General features: G+C 40.0%; 1 protein-coding gene across 2 annotated transcripts in view; it reads left to right on the top strand.

The window, feature by feature from the left end:
- MYO16 (myosin XVI) overlaps positions 1-26247 on the top strand; it is a 610163-nt gene that overhangs the window by 517026 nt on the left and 66890 nt on the right. For both annotated transcript variants that reach the window (XM_012751938.3, XM_012751933.2), the window contains exons 29-31: positions 11069-11165; positions 16614-16860; positions 18723-18991. In XM_012751938.3, the coding sequence (XP_012607392.2) occupies positions 11069-11165; positions 16614-16860; positions 18723-18991 (613 nt within the window). The remainder of the gene's footprint in view (positions 1-11068; positions 11166-16613; positions 16861-18722; positions 18992-26247) is intronic.

The following is a 26247-nucleotide window of genomic DNA, read 5'->3' as shown; positions in this document are numbered from 1 at the left end:
TTTTCTCTTTAGAAATGAAGGCATCTGCAATCAAGTTTGGTAACATATGTGATTGTTTCTGTTTTAAAGTAATGTCATGTTTTTTCACTCAGCTTCATTATGTGAAATGAAGAATAATATCTTAGAGTAATGTCTGGCATTTAATAATTGCCAATTGAAACTGACAATGCCCATGCCCGATGCAACTGCATCACTTAGAACTCAACCTAACTTGTTCTACTCCGGGTTTATTGATCGGTTGACTCAGAAAGCATTTACTGAGCAACTTTTACATTCCTGACACTATGAAAGGCACTTGTGGCGGCTCACAGGAGAGTGGGGGAGAAACGGTCGACTGTGAAGTAATAAGTAATTGCAACAAGGACACTGTAGTGGCAAATCAAATCGGAGAGCCCCTAACTTAGACAGGGCGGTGGACCTGTAGGGCACAGCAAGAGGGTCACGTGGGCTGGGATCCCACGTGTGAGGAGGAAGCCGAGCTTGGGGAGACTCGAGGTGAAGGCGGCCTGGGAGAAGCGAGAGGATAGCAGGGCGCCGGCTCCCTGAGAACCGGCTGAGACGTCACATAGTGGGCCACGGAGCAGCGCTTCCTAACGTGTGCTTCTTCACTGTTGCCTCGGTAGGAAAAAAAATGAGAGACGAGTACTAAAGACTTTAGTTCTGGGGAGGCAAAAGTATCTTTGCAGTTACAAGGGTTTGTAACCCTTCAAAGTCCAATCCTCGCGAACAATATGTGGCCCAGACTACCACAAAAAGAACGGTGTTTGTGCTTATGCCTAACCCATTCCATCTTATATATCAATCGCAGTTTCCCCAGTTTCAAGATCATTTTGTCATTCGACAAGCATTTATTGAGCACCTATTAAATGCCAAAAATAGCCTGGTACTAGCTAAGGCTTTACTAAGGCTTGTATTAGCCTTGTACTAGCTAAGGCTTGGACTAGCTAAGGCTTTGTGCCATCAAGAAGCACGGTCACCCGTCAGGGGCAGGATCACCACACTGAGAACGTGTGACTGACTGGAGGTCACCAGGGCAGGTCCAGTGGGCCCTGCCTGTGTCACAGTACATAGTTCTATTTTAAGTTCAGCGTGAAGCTATTGGGACATTTGACAGAGGGTAGTGACATGATCTGATATCTTAAATGTGGGGGAAGAAGTGTCACTGGGGAGCAAGAACAGAGCTGGGCAGCCAGTTAGCAAAGGAACCTCGTAGACTGGCAAGAGAGAGAGATGGTGGCCGGCGAAGAAGGAAGTGAGGAGGGACGGGAGGGAGGGGACCTCACGTGGCCTTCAGCTCATGAGCTTCCTAAGTTCTATGGACTTTGAAGAATAGTATCTATTTTAAAACCAAAATATTAATGTAGGTCAGGAACATACTCAAGCTCTTCTTAACAAGTATGAATTTGCTGCACAAAAGATGTGTGAAGCTCTAGAGGATGAAAAAGACTCGGCCCCTCAGGGGCTGAAAGCAGAAGATAGTTCACAATATTAAATGTGAGTCTCAAAGCAAACACCAGCGCTCCACACGACAAGTATTTGGAAAAATAGGAAAGCAGTGTAAGTATATTTGAATATCTAAAAATACTCTTAAGGACAAACAAGATAAGCTCAGACGCCAAGGATAAAGGGCCATGGACATTCATATTTTTAGAAGAAAAGCAAACAGCAAAATACATAAATGCCAGCACCTAGGCAGAGGGGGGGTGGAAAAGGGCCCCCACATAAGTGTACATACGTGGCCCAGTGCATACAAAGGCCAGGCCGTGGTTATGTTTGTGTGCTGTTAATCATTTATAACATGCACATTCCATGGGGCAGGAATTATTGACATTATTTAGGCCATTTCATTAAAAAGAAAGATTAAGCATGCTCTTTAAATGAATATATTAACTTATCCTCTGTATTTTCTGTGATTCTGAAGCTAATCAGCCTTGTTTGAGTGTGGCATTGGTTTGTTTTTCACGATGGGTCTCTTTAGGAGAAGGAATTTTTTAAAGTACTCTTGACCATGTTGATATGATTTTCATAATGAAATAATATATAGGATCACATAGTGAGTAATTCAATACTAAGCTCAAAATAGTAGTTTTTATTCTTCACTGCCTGCCGTGCAGGTCATACCATTCTAGGTGAGAATAATTAATTTTTCTTAAACTATAATTATATGTAATTCAAGCCAAACCACCTTCTTCAAATACCAGAAGATACAGTACTCTATTAGATGTGTGTGGCTGTAATTATCTTTTCTGTGCTGAAGTTAAACTTCCAAGAATAGTCTATTTATAACAAAGAGAACTTGTATTTTAGTATAAATTTATCCTTTGAGGATGTTTAAAAGTACATTCAGACAATCGGAGCCAGGCTGAACATTAGAATATCTCTATTTCATAGTTTTTCAAAGGAAGCATGAAAATGTAAAATGTTGAAATATTAATAATAAAATATCCACACACAAAAAAGTAATGGTCATTCTTAGGAATTTAATGAATCAAAGAACCCAATGGAGGAAACGTGTGAATTCAGCCTGGAGAGGATGGATTTTAGTTAAATGGTTCCTTTACTGAGCTCCTTGAAAGGACAGACCATGTTCTATTCATCCCTGTGGTAGCAGAGCATGGCCCAGGGCTGGGTTAGGAAGGCCCTTGGCAAACATTTGATTTATGAATGGATGGATGAATGAATGAATGAATGATGAGTGAATAGATATACAGAGCAGATGGAAGGATGATGGGTGAATAAATGTGAGACAAGGAAAATCAGGAAAATATAAGTATAGTGCACCTGAGTGCCGTGAGAAAATGCTATAGAACCAGGAATAAATTGTAGGCAAAGGACCATTCATGGCACACATGTGGGAATGTTGGGGTTTGGGGACATACTTCTTTTTTAAGAGATGACCTGGTAGGCACAGAAACATTTTTGCATGGTAAAAATAGAAAGAACATTGTTTTAAAGGAACACAGTGCCTTCTCAGACCAGCAGGAAGGGAAACAAGCCTGACGGGAGAGCTGTGTAGACATCAGAATACATAAAAGAGACAGTATTGTTCATGTCATCATCAATAAAGCTATTTTTTAAAAAGTGGGCACAGATTTATATTGCTAGGCACTTGAAAAGATACCAGGGCATTTTTGTGTAATGCTAATATTAATATTGTAGTGAAAGAAGATAGCTACTTTTAATGCAATGATGATATTACATATCCTGTTTTTAAGCTGGAAGTATTTACTAGAATAGTGCTAACGTTTTTACAGCAAGAGAAATTAAACATTTAAACATCATTTTGTATCACTAATAATGAAAATAAAGCATTTTCATTGCAGCAAAGAACCTAGCATTCACAACACAACACTTTCCGTTAAAATATAATCTATGTTAATGAAATGTTCCAATGATCATATATATAGAAATAATGGATAGCGGCTGACCCAACATTGACAACAGCAGTAATATCGTTCAGTAAGAACTCTGTGCATAAGAATGCTGTGGGCCGCTGACAGCACATGATGGAGGAATGAAGGCTCACATAGGTTTGCTCCTGCAGGGGAGTGTGTGGGAATCTAAAACAACAGTAAATAACCTCCCTTTTAGAGGAGTAAGAAGGGTTGGCTCTTCAGAGATTAATAAAGATCATATTGTGAAGGACTTTGAATGTTAAACCCAAAAGTGAGTGTTTTAGCTTGTAGGCAACACGGAATTTTTGAAGTTTCTGGAAGGTTGATAAATCAGAGATAGTGTGCAAGGTGAGTAAAAAAAGCAGGAAAAGAACAGAGGATGAGTTAAGGTCTAGATTTGGGTCTGCAGTAATTCTATAACAGAGGTGGTGACACTGGAAATAGAACATGTAACATCTTTGTTTCTTTAATCACACTGCATGTATTTTTATAAAATGAACACATCAAATAGTTTAATCAGATTTTAAATGTTTAAGATTTCATTATTTTAGATGAATATTTTTTTTAAATACCTGAGCTCATATTACAACTAGTGTCTATTAAAATCTTTTTTATTTTTGCTTTTGGGAATTCTGCCTTCCCCATTTCAGTAATCCATTTCCTTTCATATCTTTCACCTTAATCTATGTGAATTATGACTTTTATGCTTTTCAACATTATTCTAGCCCATAAAGAGGTCATAGTTAAGTGGAATAATCAAACAAGTTATTCAAATAATGACAGAACCAAGAATTTTCTATAATATAGAGAAATATACAAGGTACCTTAGTAACGTAAGTGTATTATTGTAATGAATTTATTATTATAAGGTATATACAAAACTTAGGGTTCACTAAGCCATGTGGGTTTTAAAGGAGCTTACCTAGTAGACAATTTCAGAGAAGGATTGACAAAAAAGACATACTTTAAGCCAGAGGAGAAAAACAAGTTCCCATTTTGGATCAGCAAGCAACATGATATGGTTTAGTAATACATACACTTGAATGCGTTGAATAAGCTCTAGAGGTCTGCTGTGCAACATCAAGCCTATAGTCAGCAATACTGAATTATACACTTAAAAATCCAAGAGAATAGATCTCTTGTTACGTGTTCTTACCTCATCTTGTTTTTTTCGAAGGAAAGAAATAAAAGGTACCAAAGGAGCCATACAACAGAGTCTAGTAAATGTTTCAAAGGCTTGTGAACATCATCCTAAAAATCATGGAAAGCTATTAAATAAATTTAAGCAACAAAGTAACATAATGAAGTTGAAGTTGAGAAAGATCACTCTGAAGATAGTTTTAAAAAATGGATGAATGGGGCCCCATGATAATTTAGGGAGCTGCTGTAATCATTCAGAAAAGCAAACAGAGAGTAGATTCTAGAGATATCAGTAGAGTTTATGACTAAATGAAACTCAAAGAGGAAGGGTAAACACACTTCAATGACTCTTGGATTCCGGCTTGGGGAGAAGTTGATGATGGCTCCATTAGCCCACAGAAGCAATAGTGGGTAGAGAGGGATAGAAAATGGTGCAGGTGAAATGCTATTTGTAAATATACTGGGATCGAGGTGCTCAGGGAACCACCAGGAGGTCTCATTCAGTGAGGTGGACAATACAGGGTAAGAGGAATACATGGAGGCTAAGGTGCCTGCAAAACATCAGCATAAACATGTACACCAGGAAGGAGATGGGTTACATAGGTCTAGACTCAGGACTTAGATACACATATATATTTGTGAGTAGAATAATGAACTTATGCACAGAGATTGCAAAAAGTGATAATATTTAGTGGAGAACTCCGAGTATAGCTAACATTTAATTAGGGAACATAAGTGCAGGAGTCTGTGACAAACATGGGAACAGAGGTGACAGACCCAGAGCAGGGGACCAGGTGAGCTTGTCACAGAAGTCAAGCTTCAAGAAGAGACAGTGACCTAGAACCTAACCAAAGACCATCATTGCTACCAGCAAGGAGTGTGTTAGAAATGCAGATTCATAGGCTCCCTCCCACCCTATTGAATCACAATCTACGTTTTAACAAGATCCCCGAGTTATTAATGTGCATGCTGCAATTTGAGACCATATACTGGCAAAAGCATCTGTTGGTTTTAGTCTAGAGCCTGGGGAGCTCAGACTAATCTTACCTCTGCACTAACTTTGTGTGTGGCCATGTGAATGCCATGTCTTCTCCCTTAAAACATGTCTTTGTTTCATGTAAGATGAACAGGTGGAGCTGGATGATGTCTAAGATCCATCTAAAGCTGTACGGTTACGGCACCCTGTTCTTATGCTCCCTTCTGTAGCTGAGAAATCCCATTACTCTGGTCTGTCATAAGTATCATAAATGTGCATTTACTTGGGGAAAATTGTAATATTATTTCAAAATAAATTTGGGCCATTTTTGTATATCACCCATAAGTAACTAAAGAGTTTCATGCGTTTTAATCGATGTGTCCATCTTTGTCAAAGCAGAGCCATGTGACCAGAGCCTTCTCCCTTCACTTACCTGCAAGGGAAACAATTACTCATATTATTTAGTTGCAGTAAGTGAATGACCTAAATTAACTTGCACATAAAATACAAATAATATATGTGTCTTCTTTAAATCTACAAGAATTCATGGATATAACAAAATGTGGGGTGTCACTATTTTTCTATACTCCCAATTTGTAAAATTAGTTCTACCTGGGTCATTTTTGTCTATTTCATTAATGCAGGGAGAAATGTGCATCATATATCATGTCAAAGGATAACAGCTAGATTTTTTTTATTTGTAAATGCTTTTTCAAAAGTACTGACAGAAACACACAGCAACCCTAAAAATTGTCTAAAAAAAAAAGAAGTGGTTACAGGTTCCCTTGAATCTCTCTGCTAGCACAGCTTCCATGCCACCTACACTCCATCACAACCACCGTCCCAGCATTTGTCTGAACCTCCACAGCCTACACTTCTCAAAAAAAAAAAAAAAAATCCCTGAAACCTGTAGCAGTGACTGGAGCTTTGGAAGTCATCAATGACAATTTTGTTTAATCTTTTAAAATCTGTCACTTAAAAAAAAAACTAATGCTTTTCTAATAAAAATAGCGATGAGCGATGACTGTGATTCACAGATGGTTTACTTTTACAGGAGTCAGAATGACATTAACATTTTAATCTCAGATAAGAACACTCTGCATCTAGGAGTGCGCAGGGAGAGGGCTCTCTTGGGGAACATTTTAACCTCTCCTTTTCTCTGATTAGGGACAAACATCCTTTGATGTGAATATGCTGCTAAAATCAAGAATGTAAGTGATCTGAACCCTTGGTCTGATTTGGATGAATCTTAATTTATTGGAGTTGACATGGCACACTAAGACCCTGATTATACAGGAACATTCATTTCATAGGAACAAAAGCAAAGTGATAATTTTCTTCCAGCTCAATGTCATTAATAGACATTGTAAATACCTGGAAATTCAGAACTCCTGTGATCTCGTCTGATTTTCCCTGCTAAAGGAAGAGTCTTAGATTTATGTTCTCATTAATCCTCAGCATCAGGGAAAGTAGAAGAGTTCACAGACTAAAGTGAGAACTATTTCTTAGGAAGAACTCCAAAATACTATTAACCTGCTGATTTCATTCGTTTTGGGAAGAAGAAACATTGACTACCAACATGGCATCTCTACAAAACGAGGAAAGTCAAACAAGTGCTAAAACTTCCAATGAGGTTCTCTAAATATTGCCAATCTACAAATAAATTATATAGTACAAAATGATATAAAATAAAACAATACTCCATCAGATACCATAAAGTATGCCCAAGTAATTTAAATGAAGATTTCTTGTTAAACCATCTGAATGTACTGGCAACGCCATACCCCCCATTTCACAAAGTCCTTAGCCACGTCTTAAAGAGATCTTTGTATCGCGAGTTCAGACTTCCACCCCAAACTCAGAAGCTCAGAAGCCCCCCATCACTTACAAAGCCCTTGGCTGTGCCTCGGTAGGGCAGCTTTTCACAGGCACAGCTACACCAAAAGTTCGCCGGGATCCTGGGGAACAGGCCTGCCCTTCCAACTCCTGCCATCGCCGATGTCTGCCCAGTGCACGTTTCGCCCTCCCTCATACACACCCTGTGCCCCACCTTCCCACTCTGCCCCTCTCCTGCCAGCGTCCCCACCCGCAGCTCCCAGCCAGAAGTCCTTTCCTCCCCTCCAAATCTGACCTGGCACGCAGATGTGCCCTGTGAAACCCTCTGCCCACTTCGCAACCACCTGCCAGCAGGTGTTATGAAAACTCCAGTACTTTCTGAGAAAAGTCCACTTCCCCTTCTGCACTTACTTCCTATCTAATTTAGCCTGCATAGCTGAACCAAAAACTGGCTATTTTCGGCAAATTCTCTATCCCAAGATTTCCCTTTTCCTCACTCCCTTTGTCCTAGAAGAGAAGGGGCCATGGTCCTTGCTCCCGGCCTATGGCTCCACCATCGTGGACCATCTTCACCTCAGTTTCCTTTTCCTTTTATTCCATCCACGATTCGTTCTATCCTCGCCTGCCTTCCCTAGCTTATTTCTGGGTTGCTGATTGACGTCAGGGTCTGACTTAAGTTTTCATTTACCGTCATATCTTATTTTCATCCTAGAAGATATCATCTGTCTCTATGACTCATCTTTCACAAGGATTTCACAATTCTTTATCTTCTGTTCTTTTTTTTTTAAAAAAAAAACCTGAATCCATCCTACCCACATACCTACCACTTGTGCTCTTCAAGAGATGTAAATATATATATATAATGGCAAACGCACGATGCACGATAATAGCAGAAATAAAGAATTACTTGTAGGGTGTCCTGGAAACACAGATGGAAAGTGTCAAGCCCTGCTGGACATGGAGAAGTGGACATCAGAAATCTAGTAATGGAGGTGAGGTTTGATGTCAGTCATAAAGGGTGGGGGACATGCAGCAGGTGCGAAATCTTCCAGGCCTAAATCGTCAATTGCATTATCTTGCCCAGCCTTGCCAACTGCCTCCCAAAGCTCAGCCCAACAATCCATTCTCCAGAAGTTTTCAGAAGGATCTTTACAAAATTCAAAACAAATTTTAAAGTCAATTTTTATAAAATTTGGATCTGATCCTCTTTAAATCTCCCAGCATATCCCAATTGCTCACAAAGGAAATGTCTGTGTTTTTCCTAGAATACCCTTCAATGATGCGGCCACCAGTCACACGTGGGGCTCCTCCCTCATCACTATACACACAGCTCTACCCCAGATGGTTTGTTATTTTCTGGTTCTTGCCTTTCACGGGATAGTTTCTCTGAGTCACATTCGTCTTCTCCCACCTTTCCAAGATGCCCTGGAAAAACCCTGCTTATCCCTCAGAGCCATATCAAATGGTTTTTCTGTGAGTCCTACCTGATCACACCATGTTTGCTGTGCCCGTCAGACATAACTCTGTCATTGCTCTGAGCAATATTCTGGTATTATTGCCGGAATTTGCTCACTGCTGACCTTTCCCAGTAAATTATGATTCTTGGAGAACAGGAACCTCCTTTGTATCCCCCAAAATCTAGTGCAATGCTTAGGATAAACCAACTTTGGTTTTTTGAATGGCTGTCAGAAATGCTATAGGAGACTATGGGCATCTCGTCCAGTGCCCTTCCTGCCCAGGGTCTCCACTGACCTGGGGAATGGAATCCTGTTCCCCTATTTCCATCCCACAGGTCTTTCAACCATGTTGTTCTCCCTCCATACATTGATTTCCCTTTGATCATGATTGATTCTCCTCATTGTGGAGTATTTCTGCCATCATTCTTCTGGATTCTTGTTTTGGAACCCAGGTTGGTATGAATTTTGCTTTTGGAATTTAGCTTCCCACAGTGAGTCACATCCCACAATCAATGATGAACACAGAGGTGACATGCTCCCTCCTTCCCGGTGCCTGTCTCACAGATTTGTTCTGCAGAGCTCACAGACAGGACCAACTGTTCTTCCTGTCGGCTGCCAAAATAAGTCAGCAGTTGGGAAGGGAAAAAAAAAAAAGACTATGAATTATGGAAAATAACGAGGAAGAGAGAATGGCAATACAATAAAAAAAAAAAAGTAACAACTCCCAGTAACCACCTACCCATGTGACTGTCTCAAATTTCAACCAACTAAAAGAAAACTAAATGAAGAAGAACATCTAGTTAACCAAGAGGTCTCTGAAATACACCAGCAGAGAGTCTCCGCCATGGATCTAACTAATTGGCCTGACTGTCATAATGCAAGGTCTGGATCACAATCTCTGGCAAAACTGTGTGTTTCATTAAGACAACAGATCATGGACGCAAAGAGTTAGGTGAAAAGGGGGGAGGGACAAAGTGTGTTTGGAATAAATTCAGTTTTCACGTGAAAAGGTTCATGAAGCATCTCGGGCCAAGCACTGTGAAGACAAGCCTGACCTATAAACCCTTCCAGTAGCTAATGGCGTGTGCGTACATGCCAGCTCCTGGTGTCACTGATATATGGCACAGGCCGTGGGGTGTCAGCGTTTTAATGTCCCCAGATCACGCTTGGGAGCACACGTGTCAGTCTTCTCCTCACTTTAATGGTGTTTATCTCCCATGCTAAGAATATGATCACGAACTTATCACAGCAGTATTTTTCCTTTATGTAACAGAATATCACCTCAGAGCTTCCTCAGCACTTCGTGTTAGGATCTGCCAGGCTCCTCTGCAATTATTTATGTCTGTTTCCCCTAAGAGACTATGGAGCACTCCCTATATGAGGGGTGTTCCTCACACCTACCACAGTTCTGTGAATTCTTAGAAAATAAGCACAACACACAAGAAAATGTATGAATGTGGCTTATCGTTATGTGTTTGTAAGAATTTTCTTTGGCAGCTGTCTTCATCAGTCGTAGTACGTTTGGACAAGTTTGCATGCCAGTAGAGCTTTTCGTGGAAACCGATGTGATGCCATGCTAAAATTTCTTTTTAAAATTCTCTAGAAGCATGTTCACTGCATAACTACTGTTTGTGCAAACACCTAGAAGACTGTTGCTCACAGAGGACCTTCTTGAGACCTTTTTTACCTTTGTGCCAAACCTCTATAATAGCAGTGGTATAAACATTCAATTTATAATATATGGTATTATGTATAATTATGGTATAGTGAAAAAGTAATTGAAATTAAATGATTTTGTATGTCAGCTTTATGTTTTGTTTAGGTCGTTGTGTATGTGTGTTTTCCTTTATGAAGACTCAATCTCCCTGCTTCATGTGGTGGGAAGAAAAGGATCACAAAGGAAAGAGAAGGCTCTGGCTCTGGAACCTGAGAATTCATTCATGAGGATGGTTTTATCTTCTGATAAATAGTCAAGGCCAATGTTTTTCTCCTGCACTGCTTGGTGCAACCATCACATCACTAATGTGTAGGCATTTGCAAACATTCTGGTGACAATATGTACACACAGCAGATGTACTTATTAGAACAAAACGTTTGGGATTTTGAGTGAACGTAATAGTGTTAAAAAGTCAGGCAGATGTAATTAATTTTGTTGGTTTGTTTCTTCTAATCCTCTGCTGGAAAAATCTCTTGTCTGATTATTTTTCCATCATCATTTTGGCATCTTCATGCTGTTAAATGTTTCCCTGCTGTTTGCATTGTAGATGGGAGCCCGAAAAGTGTTTCTGAAATACTGGCATGCTGACCAGCTCAGTGAACTGTGTCTACAGTTGCAGAGAAAAATTATAACCTGCCAAAAAGGTAACAGTTATACACAGACATTCCTGAACTTTTTTCAGTTATAAAGTACAAAACTATTTAGTGCACCCCAAAGTTTAAACACCAATGGGATCTGCATCATAGTGGACCACTGTATCCATTCCTGGATGCCACATTCTGGCAATAGGTTTTGGGTGTTCAGGAAGCATGGTGGCTTAGTTTGCTCTGTACCTGTCCCTAAATCAGCATGTGTAGACATTGCTCATACGTTATCTGGTAGTTATTCCATATGAAGTTTTTATTAAATTTCCACCTAAATCACAGTTTGGAAGAGGGAATATACGTATCTTATTGTTTATGCATTCATTACCTTGCAAATATTCAGGCTTGTTGATCCTTTCAAGAAACACAGGACCATAAGAAGGTACTTTTTAATCTGCAGCAGAAAAACTTCCCATCTGACATTTAGGTCCAGCTATTCTTATGCCGTTTCAGTAGTGCCACTGGTTTGCCCGAGTTTGGAGAAGTCAAACAAGCCAATTAACCAAACAACATTTTCAGTAATGCTACATATGCCTTGGAAAAATTCGTGACTTCATGTTCCCTTTATGAAGTGATGATAATACTTAGAGTCCTACCTTTGATAGCTGACTGTATCTATTTCACTTTAACTTTGGAAGAGATTCCATTTAGAATTTCTTTTTCCTATCAAAACTCAAGTGACTATTTAAATGGGTATATTTATAAAAACATAATTAGATTTCACATCAAATGTATATGCTTAACAGATTTTTTTGCTTTTAATTTGCTTAATCATTTCATTGTAATATGTGTACATAAATATGTATATTTCTTAAAGGTAAAAGAGGGAGAAGTTATATGCTAGCTTTTGGTGGGTCTTATAATGGCCTTAGTTCTCTGGTATATTTGCAATTGTTAATTAAGTTGGAACCTGGTAGGGTGCAGAAATCAGTTTTATTCTGTGTAAGCCTCTGTCCATCTTTCCTTCAGGACTCGCGTGGGCAAGCCTCAGTGGAATCTCCAGTGGCTCCCATCATTTTCTGATAATAAAAAGTCCTGCTATGTGCTAGTCCCTCAAATAGTCTCAGTTCAGAATTTAACATGTCCACTTCAAGTAATGATCCAAATCAGAACCCCATTCCGAGTCACACCATCCCTCCTGGCCGTTTCCCGCCTGTTCCCTGGGGAACATCCGGTGAGGAAGTGGCCGAGGTACTGCTCCTTATGTACTCAGGTTGCTGCGGATCCTCCGGGGTTAACAAGCAGGAGCAGAAGGCTGGGTGGAGGACAGGCCTTCTGGTGGCACCATTGGGATTGGCACTGGTCTCCTCTGGCCGAGAGGATTAAATGGCTCTCACATATTTGGGAGCATGTCAGTGACTCCCTTCTCTAAATGCTAACATTTCTTCTTTGGCCAGTCTTTGTAAACCTCCCTCCACCACTGGCCATCCAGTGGACCCTCTGCAGGGGCTCATTGCTCTCTCAGTAGCCATCTCTTTTTTTAAAACTACATGTAGTGACCAGGAAACAAACTCTGGGACCACTTCTGGATGTAACTTCTCCTGGCAGTCTATATCCCGCACAGGGGCCTCCGCTCTGGCCAATTATTTTATTTATTTATTTATTTATTTATTTATTTATTTATTTATTTATTTATTTTTAGTCAGAGTCTCACTCTGTTGCCTGGGCTAGAGTGCCATGGTGTCAGCCTAGCTCACAGCAACCTCAAACTCCTGGGCTCAAGCAATCCTCCTGCCTCAGCCTCCTGAGTAGCTGGGACTACAGGCATGTGCCACCATGCCTGGCTAAGTTTTTCTATATATTTTTAGTTGGTCAATTAATTTCTTTCTATTTTTAGTAGAGACGGGGTCTCGATCTTGCTCAGGCTGGTTTCGAACATCTGACCTTGAGTGATCCACCTGCCTCGGCCGCCCAGAGTGCTAGGATTACAGGCGAGAGCCACTGCACCCAGCCTAGCTCTGGCCTCTTAAACCTCACAGTCCAGGGCGGCTGCCAAACTTCAGGAGCCACATGTCAAGCTCTCTGGGTGATCTGGGGTAGGGGGAGCCTTGGGTAAGGGGCAGCCTACTCCACCTCTTGGGAAAGAATGCTTCTCTCTGGCTATTATAATCTGGCCTCTTTACCTTCAGCCTTCAGCTCAGGGGAGAGGCTGGGGCCACAGGTCTGTTCTGGCTCTTCCTCCCACCCCTGCAACTTCTATTTGTGTGGCCAGCCCCACCATAACAGAGGTGCCACCTGAGCACCAGCAGCACTTTGGAATTAGGAATTTGGAATTTGGAATTAGGAATGCACAGTCCCAGGACCTACTGAGTCCTCAGCTCAAATGGGGACAGAGAGAGTCTCATTTAATACAATGCTATTTATGGATAGAACAAGGTATCACAAGTTCTCCTGGAAATTTTCCTTAAATGTAATTAGAAGAATTTGTATGCTGCCTTCCATCAGGGGTGTGCAGTAGACATTTCTCTTCTATTTAACAAAGATTAAGTTGCTGTACCCCACTGACCTGGAGCAGAAAAAAAATGAATAGAACTCTAATTTTCTGTTCACTTTTCTAAAGATAAGCACAGTTCACTATTGCAAGGACGTGGAAACAACCCAAGTGCCCGTCAATTCATGAGTGGATTATTAAAATTTGGTATATGTTTACAATGGAATATTACTCAATTCTAAGAAATGACAGTGAGCTAGTACTGCTTATATTATCCTGGATTGAGCTTAAGCCCATTATCCAAAGTGAGGTGACACAAGATTGGGAGAATGGGATCCACATGTACTCGCCATCAAATTGGTACTGACTGATTATCACTATGGTGCTCAAAGGGTGGTGGTGTTCACCAGGGATTCAGGGGTTGGGGGGAATAGACCCACATCTGAGGGATGTGGTGAGCATTGGGGGGGGGGCATACCTCTAATCCTTGCTAAAAAAAGGCAAAGATATAAAATGCAACCAAAATGTTTGTACTCTCACATTTTCTTGAAATAAAAAAAGATAAGAATTAAGAATAGTCTAAAAAAATGGCATCAAGATAAAAAGCATAATTTCATAGTGCACAAATGACATAATGGATACAAGAGCATTTAAAAAATTACAGGCTCTTAAAAGTAAAACATTAATTATTGGTTTTTATTTTTACAACTCTTAGAACCGTTCTCTCAATGCTTCTTGCTAACATTAAATTTACTCAAAAGTTATGTAATCTGGAGTCATCTGCAGTTTTTTAGAGTGCTCCTTTGATTTCTTTGTAAATGTCCAGGGAAAAGAAAACTGTAACTTTTAGTTTTAAATGTAATCATTTAAATTTAAACTTATTCCCACCAGAAGTTTCCTCTCTGACTATACATGTTCATTTTATCCTGGAAGAAAATCTCTGTAAATTAAGACCTTGCATAGTCAGCATCATAGAAGCAGTCTTCGGAAATTGTCAGAAAGACAGTAAATGCCAATATCCATTTGTGGCAAGTTTATTTTTTATTAGTTTTCTCTTATTAAAGATACTGATTTTTAGCAACTTGCATAACATTTTTTCAAGAATTTTAAAAGGCTGTTAGGATGAATTGTGAGAAAATGGAGTCCTCTGGATGTGGGACAATAGATTCTCGGTGGACGTGAGCCCAGTGAGTAGCTTTGCTGTAGTAGGAGGTCAGAAGAAGTCTGGCATATACACATCAATCTTCCCTTTATTCCAAGAGATTAAACATCTTGAATATACTCTCACTTTCACCCTCCAAAAGTCATTGTCTCAAGTTTTGTAATGTAACAAGAAAGAGCAAGCGAACAGGCCGATTTAAGGTCTCTGCTCCCGTCTCGCTCAATGTGCCTGTCACATGGTTAATACTTCTTCACTTTATTCCACACTTTAAATTCCTGGAAGTCTGACTGTACCTTGTACTGTTTCAGTTTTTTTCCTTTAAGTCAGTTCAGCATAACTCTTTCCAGTTAACTTAATGCAACTGCTTTCTAGTGTAACTGAACATTTAGCATTGACATCTGGGGGGAAAAGCCTTAAGCATTTTACATATCTGCTTATTATTTTCCTCTGAAGCCATAATTGTAGAAGGTTGTGTTCAGCTTTCTGCCATCTAATCAAGTATAGGTATCAAAGTATATATCATACATAGCCAACCTATTTGTTATTTTATAGCTATGGAATATTTTAAAGCACGTAATGTTTTATAGGCTTTTCTCTTCCCCAAGGACAAGAATAAAGTGTCTTTGCTGCATGCATTGATACACAGTTTCCCTGAAATTATAAATCTTCTATAATCGTAACAACTCGTTCTCATCTTCGATACTTAGAGTTGGAAGATATGGCATCACAGAGTTTCAAAGACTGAAATCAGAATTCCCCCCACAGCACCTGTGCACCTCACCCGCCCACTCTGCCCTTGAGAAGAGGCCACCGTGCTCACGTTGCACATGCTCAGGGCTTGCAAACCAACTCCCTTTCGCATAAGGCAGCCTGATCCACTTCCACCCTGTGCTGATTGTTAGAAAGTTCTTTCTAGTATTGATTGCAAATATGTTTCCCTCTGACTTTCCTGGTTGTTGATCTGCCCCAGGAAAGTCAAAACCATGTCTGTGTGATCACAGGCTAAAGGAGCACAGAGGGCTATGAGCCCTGGCTCTGCCATCCATGGGTTGTGTTTACCTGGAGGAGTTTTCCTAGTCTCACTAAGAAAATTACTACTGTGTCTAAAATGGAGATAATGGCATATATTATCACTGAGTTTCAGCCATTAAATGATATAATAGAGTGTCCGACACATAAAAGTACTTTTAAATGGTGGTCTTTTTTATTTTCAATTCTTACATGTTACCGACATATCAGTGGCTTCAAAGTGTTTTCACGCACTTGTTTTCCCCAATTTTTACATGTTTTTCTAGTCCTGCTTTCCTAGAGAAGAGGGAGAATGTCCTATATTTCCACTGAATCTCTTTCCAGAGTCTTAAATGTAGTGTTCAATTCTCTAGAAATTAAAGCAGAGTCTTAGAAATAATAATAGAATCGTGATATTTTCAAAGAACTCCATGAGTCTTAGATGTTTATGTAAGAATCTGATACAATGAAAGATGATCAGTGCATCCCAAAATGGTCCGGTTGGAGCCACACCCCCAAATTCTCTGGGGTTTGGACCTAGTTCTTTCGCACTGATTATCAGTGTCCAGCTTGTGTGACCACAACAGTGCAGGTCCCTTTATTATAAACATCACCTGTACGACCTCATTCAGGTCAAGGATTTTTGCTTTTATGTCATCATTACTAAATTTAGATATCTTTTTTAATATTAGAGATTAGAATGTTTTAGTACATTCTTATTCTGGGTTGACTGTGTGTTATTTTATAGCTGCTCAAAGATAAAGATATTGTGACTTTTGTTTGTGCCTGTCTGGGTTTTTCACTTTTGTTCTGTTCACTGACCCATGATTATGCTCTTTGATGAAAGTTATCAGAGGATTTTTAGCACGCCAGCACTTGCTTCAGAAGATGAGCATCAAACAGCAAGAGGTCACTTCCATCAATAGCTTTTTGCAGCACACAGAGGACATGGGGCTGAGGACCTACGATGCCCTGGTCATCCAGAATGCTTCAGACATTGCCCGGGAAAATGACAGGCTCCGTAATGAAATGAACACTACCTACCATAAAGAGAAGTTAGAGGGCAGGAACAAGCAAGAGGAAGGAACCAAAAGGTAAAGGCAGAGAGCATGCAACTTTAATTACCATCATGATTTATTCGATGGACTCATGAAAATTCTAATAACCCTTAATGCAAAGTTCAATCAATTATGACAGTAGTTATAAGAATAGGCATGCATTGTGTTATTTGAAAGCCCCTTGCAATCTAAACAAATGCTTTCCCTGCGCTTTCTTTTCATGAGTTAGATGCTATTATGTGATAGTTTACTTATATGAAATAATCATTGCTTCACCTAAAATGCTTGGGTCACTTAACTATCTCAACATACTCAAAGTTTAAGCATCTATTATTTCTGTATTAGCAAAAACTTATAGCTGGGGTCCGGTCATATTTACCCAGGTGTCATGTATCTAAGGCTGGGTTATAGAAACTTCTGGATACCTGACCAAAAAAAGTGGGTTGTATGTATTATATTTCCCTGTGTAAATTGTCACATTTTCCTTTCCAGTAAGGAAAGCTTTGGGAAAAGCTTTTTTATTTAAAAGTTCATTTTAGATGCTGAGCTTGACATATTATAGAAACACTCCTTCTCCATTTTCTCATCTTCCCTCTCAATGAATGAGGAAGACAGCTGTCAACCACAGTACCCCTCACAGGGATGGCAGGAAACTTGTTCCTTTGGATCTTAATTCATTGTCAGGGAGATGTTCATTTCTTCTCATAGGACCTTGGAAATATCTTGCTGTTTCTCACTAAAAATGATATTCCTTTGCCATTTCTGCCATGTCAAATGATTTTTTTATTAAAGTAGAAATAGCAATGTGTATCTCACTAAGTAGCTTCAAATATCTCAGTGATTAAATACTGAAAAAAATTCCCTTGTACAGAAAAGAACTGTAATTAAACATTACAGGGAAAACAAATTATCCACTGAGTGCCATGCTTTCATCTTCAGCTATTTCATTTTCTACATGGGCGGCTGACTCTGCCTTGTGGTAGACTCTTGGCTTGTTGGTGTTCTGCCACAGGAAGATATAATTATAAAAACAAATGCTCGGAAACTCCTTGTAAAATGAATGCATTGGCATCTTGCTAGTGCATGATTACGTTGACATGTGAGGCCAGAAGGAATTTTTTTAAACCAGATAACTATTAATTTTATATAACTTCCAGAATAATATTTATTATTTTCTCTGCTGGAACTAAACAGCCACCCCAATTTCTCAATTTGATTATGTATGTATTTGCCTGATATAAAATTAAGTGAAGAAGTATCTGTCTGTTTATTTATTGAATAGCAGCATTTCACTTGGCACTGGGCAACCCTGTGGAGCAATGGAGGAAAAAATAATAGTTCTGCACATAATTAAATAATTTCTTGTGGAATTTAAATGACGGGCGGGGGGGCGAGAAACACTGAAATGTAAATATGTGATAGTTTTAAGTAGACTCCGTCCTCCTTTTGCGAGGGGAAATGGTGATGAACTCCCAGCATTTGATGCATCAGTAACTCTCCATTAAGATGGATTTCCCAGAAATTATCATTCAGATTGAAATTCTGGTTTTTTGATTTGCTTAATAATCCGAGTGTGAAAAATTCATTCAGTGAATGCCTGATAGAAAATATGAAGCCCCTTAAGTAGTGTTGCATGTGTGTGAGAACTTGAAAAACTAATCGTGATGAATATCCAGTGTGCCCTGTGCTTTCATCAAGGAGCAGAAGCCCAGGGAGGGGGCAGCTTTCTCTGGATGTGATGGTCACCAGAGTGCGGCACACACATCCTCCGGCCACAGCGGGAAAGGCTGCTTGCCAAAAGGCTGTCATTATGTGTGCTTGAGCAGGTTCATTGTTATCTGAATAATGCATCTGGGCCTTTCTGGTGTGGTGCTGTTTGTGTTTTGTTTCCCCCTAAGATCTGAAGACAAGGGTGGACCCAGGAATTTCCATTCCAGCCCCCTCGTGGTCTCCACGGCAGTGGACGGCCTGGGCCAGGCGCTCGCCGGCCCGTCCATCTGGTCTCCTTCGCTGCACTCGGTGTTCAGCATGGATGACAGCAGCAGCCTCCCGTCACCACGGAAACAGCCTCCGCCCAAGCCAAAGAGGGACCCCAACACCAGGCTGAGCGCCTCCTACGAGGCGGTGAGCGCCTGCCTCTCAGCAGCCAAGGAGGCAGCTAATGAAGGTGAGCCCAAGGGGAAGGAGGAAGCGTTAGGGTTCACTGAGGCTCTGACTTCCGGTCTTGGAGTGCCCCGTAGCAGTATTGTGGCCCTAATGTATTTTTAATAGAAATAAATCCAATTGTCGGCTTGTCAGCGGCTCCTTAATGATTAAATATAAATCATATTCACTCAAATCTCTAAGCTTCTTAGGGAAAATCTACTTATATATCATTTTCTTAACCTCCATGTCCACCTCTGCATCCAATGAACAGCCTCAAACCAATTCAGAAAGGCAGTTGTTATTCCCTGTAAATTTTCACCAATTAGAAGGTTAAAAAAATTCATCAAGCTTTCCTGTTATCACACTCTAATTAAAAATTAAGCTTGCTTTATCATGTGGTAAGTGAAATGGTCCACACAGGGGAGAATCACTGCACAAGAAAATTGAGTTAGCAAAACTTTGGGGAGTAGATAACCAAAGTTTCTGCAATGATGGTCTAGAAATATGTATGCAAAAAGGGAAAAAATCCCAGTTTATCTTAATCGAATCTCTCATAAATTAGTACATGCAACAATTATTGCTTAATTATTAATTTTTAGCCTTGTGAGAAATAGAGGAAGTGCTTTGAGCAAAACATTCACAAGTGTAACAAATTTTATTGATCATGTACAGGTTGTTAGTCTTTCTTCTAGGCAATGTATGTTTTCCCTCAAGGAGTTTCCATTCTAGTGCGGAAGGACAGATAGATGGTAAACACAGTAAAGGAGTAAAAGGGTTTTAGAAGTAGAATGTTACTACAGGGAGCTGTAAGTAGGTCCAGGAGCAGTAGTGCAGGGTGAAGGAGTTGAAATTCTAAATGAAACAGCTGAATAGATCTCACTAGAAAATATCTGAGCACACGCTGGAACACAGATCCTCCAGTACATAAATGAACCAAAAATACAAAAACACAGCAAAACAATAAGCTCAACTTTGGGAACACATGACTGACACCAAGAAGTTGGTAGGAAGATCATGGGACAGAAGCCTCAAGTGATAAGTCCATCCTATCTTTCTTTTCAAATTTATTTTTAATTTGACATAAAATTGTATGATTTTATCATTTAAAATATGATATTTTGAAGTATGTATGAATTGTGGAATGATCAAATCTAGCTAATTAACAAATGTATTGCCTCTCTCAGTTATCAGTTTTGTGATGCCAGTTACTTATCCACTCTCTTAAGCATTTTTCAAGGATGCAATATATTGTCACTAACTGCAGTCACTATGCTGTACAGTCTTAAAAATGCTTTTCATTAGTGGCTTTAAGAAAGAATAGATCTTCAGGAGAATTTTTACTAAAAACAGTTATTGTCTTAATGTACGAGTCATGTTACAATAATCTTAGATAAAGATGTAGGAGAATTCATGAGACTTTGGAAGGAGAGTCCAAGTGCGTGTTCTTAGAGTCCTAGTGATAACGACAACATAGAAAGCTGGAAATGAGATCATCCATGGGAAAGTCTTCAAAGTAGATATCAACATGGATGTAGATTTAGGTCAGAACAGAACTTCCAAAGGGCCAAACTTTTGAATCAAAGAAAGGTGTTCTCCCAGTATACCATACATACCAGAAAAAGCTTATACTAAACAAATCATCAATGCCTCCCTGAGAAAGTGGAATGAGTCACATTTCCACTGTTATTACTTTCAGAGCCCAATTGTGGATTTATGGTGAAGATCTCAAAAAGGTGTGATGGGAATAAGAAGAAAGGTTTTTTGCCAGTTTTCATGAGGAATACCGTGTCCAAAGTGCTAAGACCTATGAGAAGGGGAGGATGGGAAACAAAGATTACAGATAGTCTCTGACATTGAGAAAAAGTAATATAAAATAAGATTGAAAATCGCAGTGTATACAAAATTTACACAAATTTTAACACTGCAGACAGATTCTATATTTTTGGATAAGCAACACTTAGAATAACTTGTAAAATCTAGAAAAAGCTTATAATTTGTGTGGACATTAAAAGACCACTGCCGGCTGGGTGTGATGGCTCACACCTGTATGTAATCCTAGGACATTGGGAGGCTGAGGCAGGAGGGTTGCTTGAAATCGGGAGTTTGAGACCAGCCTTAGCAAGAGCAACCCCATCTCTACAAAAAATAGAAAAATTAGCCAGCTGGGCGTGGTGGTATGCACCAGTAATTCCAGCTATTTGGAAGGCTAAGGCAGGAGGATTGTGTGAGCTCAGGAGTTTGAGGTTGCAGTGAGCTATGATGATACCACTGCACTCTAGTCCTGTCAACAGAGTGAAACCCTGTCACACACACAAAAAAAATAAAAACATAAAACATAAAATAAAGGACAACTACACTGGAGTTGAAATTTTGGAGTAATCAGGTACCAATGAGTCACATAGTTATGAAAAGAAATAACATAGTGAAGAAGAAGTTGAGATCAGAATGGATCTTGAGTTATCTCATAGGGCAACAACAACAAAAAAAGTCAATTAAAAAAAAAGTTACTCAGGAACCATGATAGATGAAAAATATATATACATATATGAAAGCAAAATGAAAAAAAAATTAATAAAGAGGAAACAAGATCAGAGGTGTAAAACTCTTTAAATTCCTTACTGCTATTTCAAAGACATCATATGATATCATTAGACCTGCAAGAGTTTTAGGCAAAATTTAGTTTCTTGGAACTTAATTTTGGTTCGCATGTGACTATAAGGTACTTAGAGAGGTTTCCTCTGCAAGTCCCACCCCCGAGCACATCTTTTAGAAGCTTGTAGAATTGTATCAATCATTTCCTGTTTATAATTTACACTATTTCTTCTTTCTCACAACACATAATTCCTCGTTCTGATTACTTTACAGCCACCACGACAAAAAGAAAGTCTTTGATCTCCTGCAGCTAAGAGATGCAATCTGCATTATGGGACATGCTCTAAATACTGCATATTTGTAAGAATAAGATGATTAAGCTGTTTGATGTGGTTGAGCATGTTGCTGGTTAGTTTTTATAGCATTAGAGAGTCAGAGAGGGCCAACAGAGAGGCTTCATCACTCAGTCTGTCATTGGTCCAGATTTCTAACCCACGATTGCCAAGGCAGCTACACCCCTATGTGATAAGCCAGCTGTCTGCAGGGGCTCTGGTCCCTTTATGCCACTGTGTCAGGAGCTGAGGTGGCTGAGTAGGGTGGTAATGAAAGTGATCACAGCATTGTAGACATCTCCCTCAGTACTATCCAAGTACAGTACAATCTAAGTCTTTGTTGTTTGTCACAGTGGCCACTAGCCACAGGTGGCCATTTAAATGTGAAATAATCAAAATTATTAAATAAATACAATTAAAAATTTAGTTCCTTGGTCATTGGTCACATTCCAAGTATTAAGTACTCAATTGCTGCAGGTGTAGAATTTTCCATTATCACAGAAAGTTCTATTAGACAGCTCTGATTCTAAATGCTTCATGTTTTTACCAAGTGACAATCCTGAATTTTTTGCACCTAGTAATATATCACAAAATATCTTCCTTTCTGTCAAAAGACAGGAAGGACATTTGATCGCTGTTGAAAATGCTTTGGGAGCCTTGGTTTCACAAGAACAGGGACTACAACTGATGTCAGTGTACTATGGGAGCCATTCCTTTTGGCATATTAGAAAATCAAGTTCAAGTTCTTTTCCTTGACAAATAAATCTGCTAATCAATTCAGAAGGTGACAAAGTGAAAGGAGATCTGACTGTCTGATTGGAGAATGAGGGCCAAGGACTACAGAGTAACCAATAATGAGGTCACATTAACGTTGCCCTGGTGTTTAGTCTTGTTCTTATTAGCACATGCCTTTTCCTAGAGGTCCTCACCAAATAAAAATGGTCGTAGTAAGAAAAGGCAGTATAAAGGCTCATTTTTTCCCCACTACATTTGTGCCTGAAAAGCATGAAACAATTTTACAGGCCAATAAATTTTAATGCTTCTTTGAAAACTATTAACAAGCTATAGATGACCATTTAAAAGCACTATGGTTAAAAAGTCTGGGGTTGCTCTTTGCAAACAGTGGCTCAAAAAGGAAGACAAGGTCTCATTTCACTGTCTCTTTGCTGGGACCTCCCAGCCAGGGTGCTCTTCTGGAGGGTTCATTCTCTATTCACAAGGTGCAGCCTTTCTCCCAAACATGGTTACAATTCTCACAGAGTTGTCTCCTGACTTGAGGTTAAATATAAGCCTGCATTTCATGTGTGGGAACTTGAAGAAGTGCTGCGATCTTTCCAAACCTGTGAGTCTAAGGAGCAGCCACGGCAGAATGCACAGCAAGGGCTACTTGCAGGAAGTGAAGGAGGTGAGGCTTGTAAAGCCCTAGTGCCTGGGTCATAGCAGGTGCTCAGCACAGCTACATAGCTAGTTGCATATGCCTGTGGTTTAGGAAACCTTTGAAGGTCAGTTTCCTCATCTGGGAAATGGGTGGTAAATCCTCACATGTGGTATTTGGGATTAAATAATGAGGTGGGTGGTGCACTGCCTGGCTCAGAAAGACATCTGCTCCAGGAGAAATTGCAAAAGCAAGTTTCTCCTGGGGCATGCTGGCCTCCACCACCGATCATTCTGTGCTGACACTTCCACACTCACCACCCCCCTTCAGACCCAGCAGCCTGTGTGCTTGGAGTCATACCTTAACAAACTCATAACTTAAAAAGTTTGCTATGCAACTCTATTCTCCACAAAACACATTTGTATGTGTAGATAGAATAATGGTTCAGCCCTGTGGCTTAATTTGGTAAAAGCTTTGTTTCTTTTTTTTCTTTTTGTTACTGTCTTGTTTGTATCTTTATTCTAGAACAGCACTTGTCACATAGTAAGCACTCAATAAATACTTATTGAATTAAAAAATAAGTTATGAAAATATATTTCTCTGTGCTCCTTTCATTAAAACAGAATTTGCTTCTTATCAGTGAATCAAAGGGAGCACAATTTGGCAAGGTTCAAAATGTACCCTTGAGATGTGTCAGACTTGGTTTGTCAGCATATTTTTAACAGAAGCTCCCATATGATATTTTTTTCTATTACCCCAAAATTGACAGAAATGAGGTCTTCTGTGAATGCTCTTCTGAGAAATGTGTTTCTGGAAATAACAGGAGAACATGACTGCATGGTTCACCACCTATGATGCAGTTGTTCATTCAGCAAATACTAATTAAGTGTATTCCATGAGTCTGGCTTCTCCCTGAGGCCCCGGCAGAGTGGTGGGGGAGATAAATGGGCAAACAAATCATGAGATAAGCAGAGTGATGGCAATGAGGGCCGGATCCCGTGGACACAGAGCAAAGGGGGGCCTCACTCTCTGTGGGAAAGCATGCAAAAGGCTCAGGACAGACTGTAAGCAGCAATGCGCTTGCGGAGCCCAGTGGGATGGGTGAAGGTAGTGTTATTGCCTCAACTGCTTCTCCCACTAGAAAAAGAAAAAAAGTTATAACAAGGTTGCAATATATGACAGCTCAGGAGAAGCCCTTTCTGTCCAATTTGTAGCTGGTTGTAAATCCACACTGCAGTCACTCATGTATGCAGCTGGCTGAGCAGTCAGCTCGCCCGCATTTAATTAAGCATCTTTTATTTCCTAGGTCCTGGCTCAGTGCTAAGTTTGCTCTGAAATGAGCAAAATCAGACTAGAAATGGTGGAAAATGGAGGACAGTTACATACACAGATACTAATTTTTTTTTTCGATAAGCAAGTTACTCATTCCTCTTTTTTCTCATAGATTAATATGCAGGTATTTTGTTCTCAGTGATAATGGAGCCAAGTAAATTGTATCCTAGTACAGGTGGTGGCTTAAAAGTCACCAACACGCCTTAGGAAAAAGTCTACAGGAAAATGTTTTGTACGAGAAAATGTTTATCTCCTGACTAAACTTAAACATGGCACAAATCTCTATCTTTCCATGGTGGCTCACATTAAGAATCAAGTTTATGATGTAATGAGAGGGGCTTCAAAATTAGAGTCTAACCCTTAAGTTACTGTCTTACACGAGAACTTGCCCTAAAGGTATTCTGTGAACATGGAATGTCTTCCTGACACCATTTCATTGACATTATCTATCAAGCAGTTGTAAATGTTTAATGCAAAAATCTTAGCACTAAAAAAAAAAAAAAGGAAAGAAAACTCTTAGTGTAAGTTCACGTTTAACAGCCCTTTAATCCGTATTTGCAAAAGAACTTTTAATATGTGCACACATGCACAACACACCCAGAAACAGCCACAAACCTAATTAGAATTTAAGTCACTTAACTGTGGTGTTCTAATTTTAGTTTATAAAGAGTGAAGATGTCCAGTTCTGGCCCCTAGGGATTCCGGTGTAACTATTAGGGGGTGGGACAGCAGACTCTGAGGTCTACATGATCAGTAGAGCACCCCAGGGATCCAATGCTGCCACACCCCTGCAGCACAGGAGACCACACTGTAGGGAACTCTGTTCTAGCTCCCACGATGAATTTATGGTTGTGTAGTAGTTAATAATGTTGATGATGATCACAGTGAGTGTTTATTATGTGCAGAAAGTTGCTAAGTATCTTCTGTCTTTAGTACCACCCTACGAAGTAGGACTGCCATCATGTCCCCTACGCAGAGGAGGCCTGGGTCACAGAGCAGTGGTATACTTGCCCAGTGTCATACAGCCAAGCTTTGAACCCAGGCAGACTCTGGACTCCAGTTTCCTGACGGCCTCCTCACAAGCCATGCTATTTACCATAGTTTCATACCAAAAGGATTTCCTCCACATCTGAAGCAAACTTTGAGGAAATAGTGTATCCGTTATCTATTGTTCCTTAACAACCCAACCAGAATTTATGGATTTAAATAAAGTGATGATTGTTCTACTGCATCTCTCAGGCTCTGGGTGTCAACTGAGATCATCAGGGTGGTTCTGACTCCAGGTCCTTCATGAAGCTGCAGCGAGGTGGCTGGAATCCTCTGAAAGTGGGTCACTGTCTCGTGCCTCAGCTGTCTGAGGACTGGGATTCCTTGGGTATCCATCTCTGTGTGGTGTTGGGCAGCACAGCAGCCTTAGGAGATTGGACTTCCGACATGGAGAATCAATGCATCAAATATGTGTGTTTTGGGGGAGAGAAAGCAGGTGGCCATGGCACCACCTAGTAGGAGCTAGCCTTGGAACCCCTGCAGCCTCACTCTGCCACACCCTGTCTACCAGCACAGTCTCAAAGGCCCATCCACATTTAGGAAAGAAAAATAGATTCCACCCCTTGATAGGACTGAAAATACTGTTGTGGCCAAGATTTG

This window comes from Microcebus murinus, chromosome 13, assembly GCF_040939455.1.
Source record: "Microcebus murinus isolate Inina chromosome 13, M.murinus_Inina_mat1.0, whole genome shotgun sequence".
NCBI classification, from domain to species: Eukaryota; Metazoa; Chordata; class Mammalia; order Primates; family Cheirogaleidae; genus Microcebus; species Microcebus murinus.
This window is presented reverse-complemented; position numbering and strand designations above follow the sequence as displayed.